The following is a 15629-nucleotide window of genomic DNA, read 5'->3' as shown; positions in this document are numbered from 1 at the left end:
AATAACTCTTTGAAACTTGGAATCTTAGTTCGTATGCTTATATCTGATTTTATCTTTAAAATATCTTAAAGTTTTCTTTCATTCAAATTATTTGACTGACCTTTATTTTTTTACACCAATGATGTCTCCTCTCGATCAAACCACAGTTCCTTCCTTGATTGATTATGTCCGGCTACCATCAAATCTTTCCCGTTCTCAGCATCGATCCAAACCGCATACCAGCAAACTACTCCTCCAAAAACACAAGCCCAAACCTCTTTTGACCGGTACTCTTTATTCACAAATTCTCCTTTCTTTCTCAATTATATCTCGTGGACTATGCAGACTCAAAAGAGGTATTAATCTTCTCGATTTTGATCTGCTCTCAGCTTCCACCTTTTTCACTAACAAACGAAAACACTGGTACTCAGATTGACTACACGGAAACACGTCTTCTCTTCTGGTCTGCCGGTAACATAATAATCTTTTCAATCTCCCCAGACAAACCTTCTCAACTCTCTCATTCCCCATCATTCCTTTTTAACCAATCATAAGCATTCATTTTTCCCACTTATTTTCGATTTAGAAAATTTCCAACATAATATTTAAAACAAATAAACTACTTTCACTCAAATTACTTTTCAGAAACCATTAACAATTTTGCCTTTTTCAACAGAAATAAGTTTCCAAATTCTTGTTATCTCATATCTAAATCTAATTCTTATTTACTTTCGAAAAATGTCCACCGCAAAATACAATTACAAAGTTTATTCCTTAAATCTATAATTATACGGGTCCATTGTCCTTTCACTATTCACTCAGTCTTTCACGGAACAATGTTTTCTCTTATGGTCTATTACAAATAAGTACAGGGTTGTATTTTAACTTATATGCCCGCGGTATATTAAAATGATAAAAAAACTCTTTATTCTATTTCTGATCGATAAACTGATCCATAACAATATATATATATATATATATATATATATATATATATATATATATATATATATATATATATATATATATATATATATATATATATATATATATATATATATATATATATATATATATATATATATATATATATATATATGTTTTCAATTGCGAATGTAATCAATCTTTGGTCAATATCATTTGTATTCATATGTTTACTTTCACCCCCGGTTATGTTTTTATATATATCGTCTCTTCCGATCTTTGCATTGGCGTCGCCTATAATAATTTTAATATCTTGTCTGGACATTTCTTCAGACAATGACTCTAATTCTTCATACAGTTCATCTTTCACTTCTCCTTTTTCTTCTGTTTGAGCATGTATATTTATCGGCAATATTATGTTCTCTTTTTCTTTAATTCTATTTGCACACATTCTGTCAGATTTTGCTATGAATCGTTTTTTCATTAATGACCCCTCCAAAATTAATATTATGACCTTTACTTGTATGAAACGTGTATGGGCTAATCTTTTCAATGTTATTTTTAGTAAAATGTGTTTCTTGTGTTGCTATGATGTGTATTTTATATTTTTTAAGTTCTTCTATTAGGTTAATACATGCTCTCTCCTCGTATACTCCTCGTACATTCCATGTCGCAATAATTAGGTACGTATTCTTAGTTTGTATTTTGGTATTTATGTTTAAACTCATTTTCCTGTTCATCGCTAGGGCATAATAGATATAGATAAGATATCCTATGTACAATTACGTATTATCAGGTTAGGTGTATCAGCAGATGCGAGGCCGTGTAACTCCATTTCAGCCAATTGGAATTTTACATTTTTGCGCATACAATTTAAAATGATCAGTTAATTCTATAAATAAAATATATTATCACATTTTATTTTTATTTTTACTTTGCGTTTCATATATTGACTGGGCCGCTAAAATGTTTATAAATTAAAATTATCTTTTATTATCTAGATTCAACAGCTGCGAGTGGACAGGACTGCGATCTGAGATGATAGACCACTGCACAACTCATCATCCGGAAAACATATTTTTCCAAAACGAACAAAAACTAAAAGTCGCCAATTTCAGCCGACCTGTAGGCAGACACTACTACATTCTAGTGTACATACACGACACTCTTTTCCGTTGCTCTTGGGACTTGAATGAAGAAAGCGGATTAATGAGGTTTGCCGTGTACTCTTTAGGAAAACCATCGTTCGACAAGTCCTTTTGCTTTAAAATTGGAATGTTTTTAAAAAATACAAACAAAGAAGCCGTTTCTATGATTGGGCCCTGTTACCTACTCAAGAATGATAACAGTAGATTCATCGGGAAAAAGTATTTGTCGACAAATTTTGACATGATTAAAGATCTTTGTGACACTAACGGTGATTTTAACTATTCGATAGGAATTATCGACCGAAATCTTGTTCTACCACAAATTATTGAAATTGAAAGTCCATAGTAATCAGTAATTTTTTGTGTTAGGCATTTTAACTTTTATAAATTTAGTTTTTATTAATTAGTTAGTAATATTAGTTATTTTAAGTTAGTTTTTACAACATATAAGACGTATTAATACATTTTTACAATTTTCTTCGGACTCTTTAGTGAATATTTTTATGATTGGTCTGTTTTTTTTATTCAATATGCAACAGTCCAATGCATTTAAGAGCTCGTTTATACTTTTTATGTAGGTGAGCAGTAAAGAACATCCAATGTTGGTTACAAACCTCCTCATCTTCTCTCGATCGTACCCAATTCTTGACAGTTTGGATCCATCTTAGTCAAGCAATTTGTTTTATGTCATCTGACCTTTTAAGGTGTTGTCTTCTTTCTTGCTGTTTGTATCTCCATGTCTTTAATGCATGTTTTGCATCTATTGTTCTTTTATCTCGGTGTATGGCAAATTTCTTTTTTTTATATTTACCAGTTATCTTTTTACAAATTAGATTCAAGACGCCTTTACCAAATTCTGTCTAATCTACTGTTCTTCGTTTTTTAATTCTTTAGTACGGTTTTCTTCATTTAGTTTTATAATTTGACGTAGGTATATCCCCCTTTTTCTTGAAATTTCGTCTTTGTTTCCAAGGCTATGCATGCTATTAATAAGTCTATGCATATATAACCCTTATTTGTGCATATTCTTAATCATATATTACTTTATTTATATATAATCTTTCGGATAAATGTTAAAAATGATTGGCGAAAGCACACAATTCTTTTTTTTTATATATCGACGGTGTCACGACAGAAAGGCATAAGCGCCATTGACAGTTTTTTTCAGGAGACACAAAAAACGTTTAATATCGCTTAATATTTCTTTTTTTACATTTTTTTGGCATTTTATTATTATCGAACTGAGGCGTTCTGACTTACCATATGTTATTTATAAAACAATTATTATAAACATGAGATATTTAACATTTTGGTGCTTACGCCTTTAATATTAGGTTCTGTGGTGTTTAAGCCTTTTTGAAAGGCGGTTACCATATTTCGAAAAAAGTATTTTGATCAAAAAATGTCGCTTAGGAACTTGTACGCCTTTTAATTTTACGGAATTATAACAAAAATGGAGAATAAATCTTTTCATTTTAAAGCATAACAATTAAGTAAAAATAATATAAATTAAACAATACACAATAATGTATTTATGAGTTTCTTAGAGTTATATTGGTGTAAAAAAATACAAAAATAAAAGTTAGTATAATTATCACGTTATATTAAGTAAAAAACAACAGAAACTATTAAAATGTACCATTTTTCTACATTGATAACTAAGTAAGTTGTATTATAAAACTAATAGAAATAAAATGCAAATCAAAATTTGATAACAGAAAATAACATTTATCAATAACAAAACAAACTAATAGAAACGAAGAACCGATATAACAGAAAATTGAACCAGTTGATGAGCTAGAACGTAGTGAGCTAGAACTAATGCTGTCAATTTCAGTCTCATTTTTAAAAAATACTGTCAAGGATGATGAATCTGATTCGGAGTTTAAAGAATCATTTTGTTGTTTAAAATCATTACAGCCTATCTTATCATTAACTAATGATCTAAATACTATTGCGGCATTATTACTACTATCATCAGTATCATCACTATCTGAGTAAGGTACAAGCTTTTTATCACAGGTTAATAAATCAGTCTCTTCTTCTGCAGTTTCATCAATATTCGAAAATAAACGGCTGTCAATATTCAAATTTAGACTTGAGGAAAACTGAAATCCACAATGGCATCATCATCTAGAACAGAGCTAGGCATTTGGAGTTCTTGTTCATGGTCTTTTAGTACAGGCTCTAAAAGAATATCATGCTTTAGCGCTTCATTGAGGACCTCATTTTCAGTGAAAAATGAATCATGGTTTTTATTATTTCCGCTGGATTCCTGCACATTGCTTTTCTTATCTTCCCAAATGGATTACAATGCAAGATTCATTATTTTATGCCCCCGAGAAACCATTCTAAAAACCATTAAAAAAAAAGAAGTAAGCGCCATTCAAATGTTAGTTTTTTAAAATAATATTACTACCAAAATATAACTTTAAAATTAAAAAAAAGAAAACTATACAACAAAGTCAATATATATTTTATTTAGGTTCAAACCTTATTTAAGTCGGTTAAGTAGTAACTTTTCTATGGCAAATCTAAGTCATAGTGTATTTTAAATGGCCAAATGGCGGTTAGATAAACGAAAAAATTTTTTCTGAAAAGGCCTAACCGAGAGTCGGTAAAATTGTACATTCTTATGGTATATTATGATTTCTCAAGATAAATAATCTAACTAAACGCTTAACAAAACATTAAATATTAATAATATTTCAAATTATTGTTTACCTTATTGATATAACCACGTTTTCAGACCCAAGACGTAAGCACCACCTTCCACTACGGATCTTGTCGCTTACTGATTTCGGTGTCTCATCTTTTAAGAAACTCGTTTGGCGGTTAGAAAATTCAAAGCTTGTTTTAGTCGAGTTGGAATTTTTTACAGCTGCGTCATATTTATAGTCGATAGGACGTAAAATGTATTTTATTTTGATACCAAAACATAAATTTATAAATTTTGGCGCTTATGCCTTTTTGTCATGACGCCATCGATATCTCTTATTATCTTTTATTTTTACTGTAGCTCTAGTAAAGATTTTTAATAATAATCTACTACTTATTTTACGCTTTTTAATTGTTGTACACAAAATGTCTCGAAAACATCATCTGCCAGCTTTTTTATAGATGTGAATGTAAAATATACATTTTTGGAACTTACATATGATTTTAAAGCTGCCCAAACCATTTCAATCGATTCAAATCAAGATGGTATGGTGGTGATATATCGTATTACTTCGTATCCATGTTCTCAAAAAGTGCTATAAATTGCATATTTTTTAAAACGAGGTTTATGTAATTTTATGTTATATAAATAGGGATTCAACATACAAAGTGAATATGGTATATTTTTTTCACTGAGCATTGCTGCATAACACTCTTTCTTGATGTTATAATATAAGGCGTTATACAACACTATTAGACTGTTTGGAGGAAAGTCACACAAAAATGTTTCTTCTATCCATTTTTGCAAACATGTTTCATTTATATCATTCAGTTACTTGACTATTATACAACAATAAATATTATATTGTGTTGGTAGCGGAAAATATTCAGCATACTTGTTTACAAAATAAACAAAATAGTATGTATAATAATTATTTCTTTTGCTAAGTATTTTTAAAGTTTTGTTTTCAGTAATATTTTTTCATTTTCAGTTTTTATATTTTTATTTACATTGTATCATTTTTATTATGCTGTATATATATAATATTCATATACTGTTTAAAATTGGAAAAGGACTTTATACTTGGTCAATTTGTGTAAAACAATTTTTCCAACTAGCAAATACGAAACAACATACGAGAATACATACTGAAAACCTCATAAATGTGAAATTTGTTTGAATAGTTCACCAAAGCATGAGCTTTGAAAGACATTTGATGACTCACAATAAAGAAAAACGTTACTGGCGTAATATTTGTTTAAAGCGATTTAATCAACAAGCCTATTTAAAATCAATTTTGAGAAATTACTAGAAAAGCCTTATAAGTGTGATAATAGCCCTAAAGAGTATACCCAATCAACGGCTTTAAAAAGACATTTGTTGACATAACAGACAAAAACCTCACAAGTGTGATATTTGTTTCGAGAAGTTTACTCAAACTGGTACTTTGAAATTATATTTAAAGACACAGACAAGAGAAAAACTTTGGAAGTATGATAGCTGTTTTAAAGAGTTAACTCAAACTAATAATTTAAAATTATATTTGAGAACACACGCTAGAGAAAAGCCTCACGTCAACCCGGTGGTTTGAAATATAATTTGAGAAGACACACTTAAAAAAAAGCTTGGAATTGTGTTTGTTTTAAACAGGCATATACTTTGAAGTTACACAATTTTTATTGTTAAATAATTTGATCGATGTTAGGACCCTCGCCAACTCCATCATGCGGATCGCCATGGTAATGCAACTTTTGTACAATTAACCAATTGTAGCATCAATTGAAATATCTAGTGATGTGTATGCTAATCTTTCAAACAAATTACAAAATTGCAGGGACACATTCGTGTCGATTAAATTCAATGATTTAAGTAAGGATAGAGTACCAAACAAAAGTTTATTCTTTTTAATAGAGCGGCAACCATAGAGCCGCCCAACATAAATATCGATTCTCTTTTATTCAATTGAGTAGTTGCTTCTTGATATATTAAGAAAGCATACAACAGCCCAGTGCTTCCGAATAACGCGAATATTTAATACCCCAAGGTTTTAGTTTATTTTTAACATATTGTTTTACGTTTATCTGTCCTTTGGAAGGCACAATCTGTTCATTGATGCAGAGTTGCATTTCTAGAGGCAAAGAAATGTAGTTAATTCTTATATAATTATATAGTGATCTTACTTTCCACAGAATGCTATTGAGCAGGATTGTGTTTGTGAATCAATATTCACAAAATATAAATTTTGGCAAAGTTTATAGAATCTGTTGACAGGTATACTATGAGCAATCATAGAAATTTGTAGTTTAGGTTTCCAGTAGCATCTAATTCTAGGATAATGCAAGTTTCCTATCAAAATATGTATGCCAACAAATGTTTTAATTTTCTCAGCTAAAGTATAAAGAAAAACTATTGTCTTTTGTGGCAGCATACAAATGAGTATAATGTCGCTATTTCTTTCTAAAGATCATCAGTAAAATATTGATGAAAAAAATAATTAAGTTTTTTATGTTCAAAGACGCTAGAAGTAGCTTTCTCATGCCAATGCATATCTGGGATTAAGTATGTTATATTCTTTCTACATTTATCTTTTTTTTTTTTGTTAGATCGTTATTTTCATGTCATTTGTCCTCTTCATTTTTCTTTGATTTGAAACTCTAAGCTGCGATTTTTCTTTAATTTTTTCTTCATAAACAAGCACTATTACTTCAGATGCTTCAGCTTCCTGCTCTTCAATATAATCTTCCAATTTCAGTTCTGCAAGGTGCTCTCCAACATTCTTACGTTCATTTTCTTGTTCTTGTTAAGAACCATCTTCAGCTTCCAAGATCAATCACTATCTTTGCATCAAATGCAAGAGCTCCTCGTTGGTTAAGGACCTTATTGAACTCATTTTTTTAGTCCTATTTTAAAAGATTTATATTTTTTATACCATTCAACAAAAAATGAGATTATATTCACCTAAAAATTAATTTTTTTCAGTTGACTCACAACGTCAACAAACGAGTACACGTTTTCAGGAAATCCGTGCTAGCTAGTTTAAAGCAAAACTGCGATTAACAATCGTTGTTTAAGAAATTCTACTATTTATCAACACCATGCGACACATTCAATATCAATTGTTCGCATTTAAAACTAAAAAACTCAAATGAATTGGCGCTGTAAACACCAGTCATAAGTAACTATAGAAACCTATATTTCAACAAATTAAATATTTTGTTCAAAAGCTGTTAGAGGACAGCACAAGTACTCAATGTGTTACAGTGTGTTACAATAGTAAAAACACATAAAGGTACATATAAAAAATTATAGAATAGGCTATCCTTTGAAAAATCTTTTATTATTTTTCTCTGTTATTATTTTATGTTTGTTTTATCAAAAAGTATTCTAAATATTTTCGACTACCTACAAAATATACAAAAATTTGTTGTATAATATGTTATAATAGTTACAAATATGTAACTTTTCTCCAAACAGTGCAATAGTGTGTGATAACCAGTGGTGGATCTAGACATTTGCCTTGGGAAGGAAACTTTTCACTTAGGGGCAGAATTTCCAATGAAACTTCAACCAAAAAATATAAAATAAAAAACCCAAACTACATAACAGATATAAATAATGGGTTTTCTTCAATTTTAAAGCAAAGGCGGAATTTCTTGTGTTTAACGCAAAACCGTAGCGTAACACGCAAGAGGACAAGCGTCCGCGACAAAATCGTGTCCGTGTAATCACGAAAGATTTTTATGCGACAATCCACCTTTTTTTTCTTCGTCTAACACATCATATTATTTGTTTTAGGATATGTCTTCTCTCTCTGACCTGTATTTATCCTCGATTATGCTTTTTTATATCTTCTTGTAATGTTTCTCATATTTTATGTATTATCATTTTTATTCTTTTTTTGTTCACAAACAATTTTATTAACCCCAACATAAACGCCCAACAATCTGTAGGTTAAATGCATGCCCACAAGGGTGGGTAAAACATTTATCACGAAACATTTACTTGGGTGTTGGGTTATGTCCTATTATATAGGACATTATTGAGTGTTGGGATTCTTGACGCAAATGGAACGCGTTTTTGTAGTGTAAGGTCTATCATTAGAATTAGCCTCATTACGCCTCATTAAGTTTTTCTCCCAAGATACCCTCCATTGCAACTACAATGTGAACATTCAATTCCTTTAGATTATCAGCTCTTTGTTGGACAAGAGCTTTTGTTAGTTCAATGCCTAGCTCCTGGATGATATGATGCTCTCTTCTATTACGTTTTTTAATATTCCATTGTGGATGGTTGTGTCAATAAGGAAAATGCATTTAAGAAAGCAATGTTTAATATAGTAAAGAATGTTGACAATAGCCACCTTCGTGTAGATCTCTTGGAACTGTATTTTCTCGCCATTTGGTCTTTTGTGTCGACTCCACCCTTGGTCGTATTATATAATACATTTATAACAGACCTACTCTTGGCATCGTTGCTCACCACATCATTAAAATTAGTATTTTGTGGGTTTTATCCTAGGAACACAGGAGGGAAGGGAAACTGCTGGAGTTCCGGGTAACTGAGAATCCGTATACATATTTAAGTATAGTTTTCTATCTTGAGTTTTTTTGATAACGTCAGTTACAAGTTTGCGGTTTGTTTGCATTGTACCAACCATAGTGAGCCCAAAATCTTCATCAAGTTCTGCTAACTATATGGAAGTGTAATAGCGATCTGTAGTTACGTTGCGGTCTGTATCTGTATTCTTTATTGGTTTAACTAAACACTTCACAATACCTTTTGATCTTCTAGACTATGGTGTCGTACTTTGTAAACCTTTATATTTAGAACATAACGAGGTTTACAATTTGCTCACATCCGAATGAGAATCCCATACTTTCCTGGTTTATCTTTCATGAAAACTTTAAAAGGACACCTTCCACTAAACAGGGTCAAATCTCATTAATAGCGATATTAATGAGATTTAAGTCAAGATTCGGTCAAGGATCGGTGAAACCAAATTAAGATTCCATAAAGGGCCGTCTTTTTAACATTAAATAATTTTTGAACAATTTTAGAACACGTAATAAATATGTTACAATGGAATACGCATAGGTGGACACTTTTTACTCATCCTTAAGCGTTTAACTGTTCAAGACCTATTTTACGATTTTTACCGACCTTATTTGAGATAAATTTCCTAAATTTGAATGTTTTACTTTAATACCATTTTATGCCTTTTCAATAAAATCAACGAAATTCTCTGAGTCTTTGTTATTTATATTATCTTTTTTGGTTTCGTATCCCACAGTGTCATCCAACATTTATTTCATATAAATGTAAAATATGAATTCCAACAAAAAGTGTACAAAATAGTACTTTTGAAACAGATTAACTGTTTATTTGGACAAAAGCGTTTAAAGTCACCAGCATCATAAAGAAAAACAAATACATATTCACTAAAGAGACGTCGAAATGGCTTTTTATCTTAATTTAATATTACAAATAGTTTTATTAGCTTAATCTTAAGCACAAGTGTATGTATTATACTTAACTATACAAATTCTACCTCTTATAATAATTCATTTAGGTAATTTTTATTGTACCTAGATTTTAGTGCATATAATTTATAAACCCTTGCCATGTGTTATATTATTATTATTGTGTTAAAGTATTAGTTTTTACGAAAATAATCTCGTCATATATTTTCCACTTTTCATAATTGTCTTTAATTTTTTTTAAGTTATACCTAAATAAGTTCATATTTTTGTTTCAAATTTTTCAATATTAGTTTCGAATTTCTGCTTGTGATTTCTATTTTTTCTTCTTAATGTGCCTTTATTGTATCGGACTTTGGCTATTAACGGCGTAGTATGAACAACTGTATAAAGTAAAGTAAGCAGACTTATTTTTCTGGACCGAGATTCTTTATTAATAAGCTAGGAACTATGTTTGTTTGCGAGGTCATAACGCACATCACAACAAGAAAGCTGAAATATTTAGGCCACATTACCAGAGGTGCGAAATATGAGATATTAAGGCTCATAATGCAAGGTAAAATCAAGGGTAAAAGATCCATAGGAAGACGAAGAATTTCCTGGCTGAGAAACCTAAGAGAATGGTATAGTTGCGGCTCAGTAGATCTTTTTAGAGCAGTCGCCAATAAGGTACGAATAGCTGTGATGATAGCCAACCTCCGATAGGAGAAGGAACTACAAGAAGAAGAAGGAACTATGTATCCGGCTAATGGCTCCTCTACATATCGACAGACGCGTCCACGGACGACATCTACGTATGCATCTGGAGATGTGTAGATGGGGTAATTTGATCATATGTTGTTTATATATCACGTCGGCGGATGCCTCTGCAAGATATCCGATTGTTGTCGGCTTTTTTAGCACAGATCAAAGGATTTCGGTGCGGACGTTCGACGTTTTTCTCCGCACATCTGACTTCTGACTTCTTCTTTTCCTATCATTTTTTTAATGACTATTCCGATGTACACTCAAGTAGTAATTGAACGTTCTAAATAGGAATATAGCGGCAGCCGCTATGATCTCAACATCAACAACAATTTTTTTAATGCACGCGTAGATATTGCATCTCCCATGAATTAACACAGACTGAACGATTTACAGATGTGTGGTCAGCTATGTGATGATACATCTGCAGATGCGTCCGCAGACGCGTCTGCCAATGTGTAGTGGAGGCATAAAAAAAGTATCTTGCATCATTAGTTTTGAGAGATTTTACTTTCTACTTCTTAATATTTTGCTAAAATATTCAAGTTTTCGCTTTTTTGGAGAAAGTACGACCTTTAGTTCTGTATTCGACAAAAGAAACTTTTGTTTGGTACTCTCCGATTTTAACAAATTTTTATCCCAGCGCTTTTGTAGTTTGTTTGGAAGAGTAGCATGCGCATCAGTAGATCTTTTAATCGATGCTACAATTGACTGATTTTACAAGACATGTGTTTATTATCACGGCGATTCACAGGGCAGAGTTGACCAGGATCCGAATATCGATCAAATTAGTTAGCAATAAAAATTGTGTGACTTTAAACTATATGCCTGTTTAAAACAAACACAATTACAAGATTTTTCTTAAGTGTGTCTTCTCAAATGATATTTCAAACCAACGTGTTGAGTAAATGTGTGTAAACTCTTTGAAACAAGTATCACACTTGTAAGGTTTTTGTCCATTGTGTCATCAAATTTCTTTTGAAAGCCCATGATTGAGTAAACTTATATTACATTTATCTTTGTAAGGCTTTTCTAATGTGCAAATCTCAAAACGGATTTTAAATGAGCATGTTGAGTAAATCGCTTGAAGCAAATATTACAATAGTAAGGCTTTGGCAATTGTGAGTCATCAAATGTCTTTTTAAGGCCCATACTGTGGTAAACTATTTCGAACAAATTTCACATTTTTAAGGTATTTCAGCACTTATTTTAAAATGTTTTTTATATTAGCTCGTTGGAAAAATTATTGTTTTAAATAAATTGAATACGTGTTAGTCCTTTTCCAATTAGAACACGGTATAAATATAATATACATATAATATAATAAAGCTCCGCCTCTGGAAGTTGCTGGGTGAATTAAGTAGCTCGGTAGCTATCAGTGCCGGTCCCAAGCCCGGACAAAGGAGGAGGGTTCACGTCAGAAAGGGCAAAGTTGGTAATGAAATGATGAAGTGCAACAGGAGATTAAATAAAAGAAAAATGCTAGAAAAAGCTATGACAGCTCTAAAAGAAAGGAAAATGAGGATATATCCAAGGTAGCAAAGAGGGAAGCTACTGCTAAGAAAAGATCGTCTGATTAGGGTTGCGCGCTGCTAAAAACACTAGGTATCGCGTAATGACAAGTGATAATATATATATTATTCATTATTATCGGCGTATGCTTTAAAAAACTCATATAACTGATACTTTAAACCAGTGACATTGCGCGCTAGCTCCCTTTTACTTAACCTTGATATCTCGCGTTTTTAACTGCTGGCAATCTTTTTTTTTAGGTAACTTCAAATCTTATTAAGAAAAAAAAGTTAGCTTTAATTTGATATAAAAAACATGCGTATACCTTCGTCACAAGCAGCGTATTTTTTTTTAATTAATTAACGACATAAAAGTTTTGTTCAAAAATTAATTATTATTAATTGGATTAAAACTATGTGCGGACACATTTTGATTGGACACCAGAGGAGAGACAGAAAGATGCGGAATACCAAATGAGAATGTAATACCAAGGATAAATTAAAAAACGACCTAACAGCTTAAACACGCGCGAAAAGACTACCAACAAAATGGCGACCGCTGCTTCAATTATCCCCGTGCCAACAGCTCAGTTAGTTTCCGCGCATACCGTTCCCGTACATACTGAGGGTATAAAAGCAGCTACACAGGGTAATTTCAGACATATTCGTCGTAGTCGCTGAGCGAGAAGGTCACTACCTGCATACCCTCTCCGGGACAGCGACGGCGAATAGTTTGAGAAAGCGTAGCTCTAAAGTTGCAGTTTACACAGTTTGTCCAATAGGAGAAAGCACCTGCCGAAAAACCGAGGAGGCCTGGCGGTAGTCAGTAGAGCTAATTAGTACGGGGTTTCAGTAGAATATACTTGCCCCAGAATATTTTCTTTACTATGCAAAATCGTTTACAGGAACAAGTGCCAGTACGTAGGTGCTACCGCTCCGTGGCGGACGTCCACCGAGGGACCCTTTAGCTGCGTGGTAAACTCGAGGTCAGTGTAGCCATTTTCAAAAACCTATACAGTGCACGTTAGTGGAACAAGCCTTTTTTTAGGGGGGTTTTTACCGCCCCTGGCTCCGTGAGGTTGCGGAGTCCCTAGCGGTCTGCACGTGTGTAGAATCATTGTCCCATCGTAATGCCTGGTTCAACCAGATCTACCCTCTCTACCCGGGCTGTGACTAGATCACAGGCCCCGGCACTAGCGGCCAGTCCATATGCCCCCTCGTACAAGAAGATGACACCCAACTTTTCGATATCCCAGAGATATCAGACAATTTTTACAATCTTTATGCTTCTGCCAAAGAACTCATGGACCTCCAACATCAAATCCTAACCCTCCAAACTAAATTTAATATGAAGCGTAACGAAATCGAACGCAACGATCCCAATCACAAAATTCTCTTTGACATTGACACAGATTTCACTTCGTTACCCGCATCTCATCGTAAACTATCAATATCAAATAAACAATCTCAGCCAGTATCCAGATCCGATTCTCTAAATAGATCCCAAAAAAAGACCTCCAAACCACAAACATCGGCACCTAAAATCTCTCAAACACAGCCACAACGGTCCACATCAAAAGCACAACCAGCTCCCATCCAACCCCAATCTTTCGCCAAAGCAACAGCAACTCCCGCAACATCCCATCCCCGCACAAATCCAAATGTCACAAATGCTATCAACATCCCCAAAACCTTCGAATACCTAATCAAAGACATCCCTCAGGACCTCTCTAACCAAAGAATATTCTTCAGGATACTAAACTGCATCCCAATGATGTATCAGAAAATTCATTCTCTGAAAGTACTCAGCCATGGCATCGTCCACTTAAGAACACTCCACTCCCTAAATTCTGAAGAAATTCAAAACAAAATCCACAAAGCCACCTGACAAACTCAAATCAAAGTAACTAATCGTAATCACACTCCAGCAAATCAAGCCCCAAGACCCACCGCTCATCTCTTCCTCATAGTAAACGTGTCTCACGAATACACTGAGGAAGAACTCATGCAAATTTTCGTAGAGCAAGACATTCCGATCGCTAGACTGTGGAGAGTAAAATCTTTACGCTCTGGCAACGACACGTTTTTATTTCATAGTACGTTTTTATTATTATTATTATTTGAATTATTGTATACCTTTGTTCTGTCTTTATTGTACGCTTTGTATATATTTTAATATTTAAAATATTTATAATGTATTGTTCCATTTTTTGTAATGTTTTATATTTTTTATTTTTTTTGTATTTAATTTGACTTGTTAATAAGCCTTGTGTAACTTCTAATAAGTCCAAGTTAAATAAATTATCTATCTATCTATCTATCTATCTATCTATTTTTGACGTATATTAACTTTTTTAAGCGCACATTCTGTTTGTTTTTAAACAACTAAATAGATAAAAGATTAGATTGACTTAAAATAATTGTATATAAATATATTTGATATATTATATCTACAATATAATATTCTGAATAAACTGAATAGACTTAATTAATAAGCATGTAGCAATTATGTAAAATTTTGAGTTATATCTGTTACTTGTGTAGAAGTGTGTGGAAATCACATAAAATTTGTAGAAGTTTCGATGACTGTAGTTAGCAATAAGTATGCAACAATTGTAAATATTTTTAATAATTAAACATGGTTGGGGTAAACAGAGTTTTATTTGTTTTCACCCAATAAGTACACTTTTTATTGTGAGGTATTGTGCATCCAGGAAACCTACAGAGAGCTAACTGCAGCGAGACCGAACAGCTCGGAAATTAAACTGATTTCGGAGATAGCACACAAGAAGCGTGAGAGCGGGATATTTTCTGAACTCAAACCATAGTCTTATCTGTGAGAACAACGAACGTAAGTATTGGTCTTCGTTTTTTTTTTGTTTTTACATATTTTTGTTAATATTGTTCTGAAAATATTTTCTTGTGGCATCTTAAGTTGCAATATAAGTTGCCAAATAAGTTTATTTTTGACGTTTTAATTTCCACTTCGGAAATTTATTAATTGCGACCAATTTTTGGCAAACTGGTCACATTGCTTCTTCTTCTTCTTCTTCGTGTGACTAGGATTACTCCTGTTTATCTGCCTCTTATTCTGTTTCAGTCGTTGTTGATTGTACATTATCTTTTTACCTTTTTGGTGGCCTTGCAACGAGTCTTCTGCTATACGGCTTGTTGTTTTTAGAGATGT

At 32.4% G+C, this 15629-nt stretch overlaps 1 protein-coding gene across 2 annotated transcripts in view; it reads left to right on the top strand.

Moving 5' to 3' along the window:
• The window catches only part of LOC140432863 (E3 ubiquitin-protein ligase sina-like), a 34055-nt gene extending 18973 nt beyond the window's left edge, over window positions 1-15082 (top strand). For both annotated transcript variants that reach the window (XM_072521007.1, XM_072521006.1), the window contains one exon: window positions 1905-15082. In XM_072521007.1, coding sequence (XP_072377108.1) covers window positions 1905-2397 — 493 coding nt within the window. In that variant the 3' untranslated portion in view covers window positions 2398-15082. The remainder of the gene's footprint in view (window positions 1-1904) is intronic.
• Window positions 15083-15629: the final 547 nt, after the last annotated feature.

Source organism: Diabrotica undecimpunctata, chromosome 1 (assembly GCF_040954645.1).
Source record: "Diabrotica undecimpunctata isolate CICGRU chromosome 1, icDiaUnde3, whole genome shotgun sequence".
NCBI lineage: Eukaryota > Metazoa > Arthropoda > Insecta > Coleoptera > Chrysomelidae > Diabrotica > Diabrotica undecimpunctata.
This window is presented reverse-complemented; position numbering and strand designations above follow the sequence as displayed.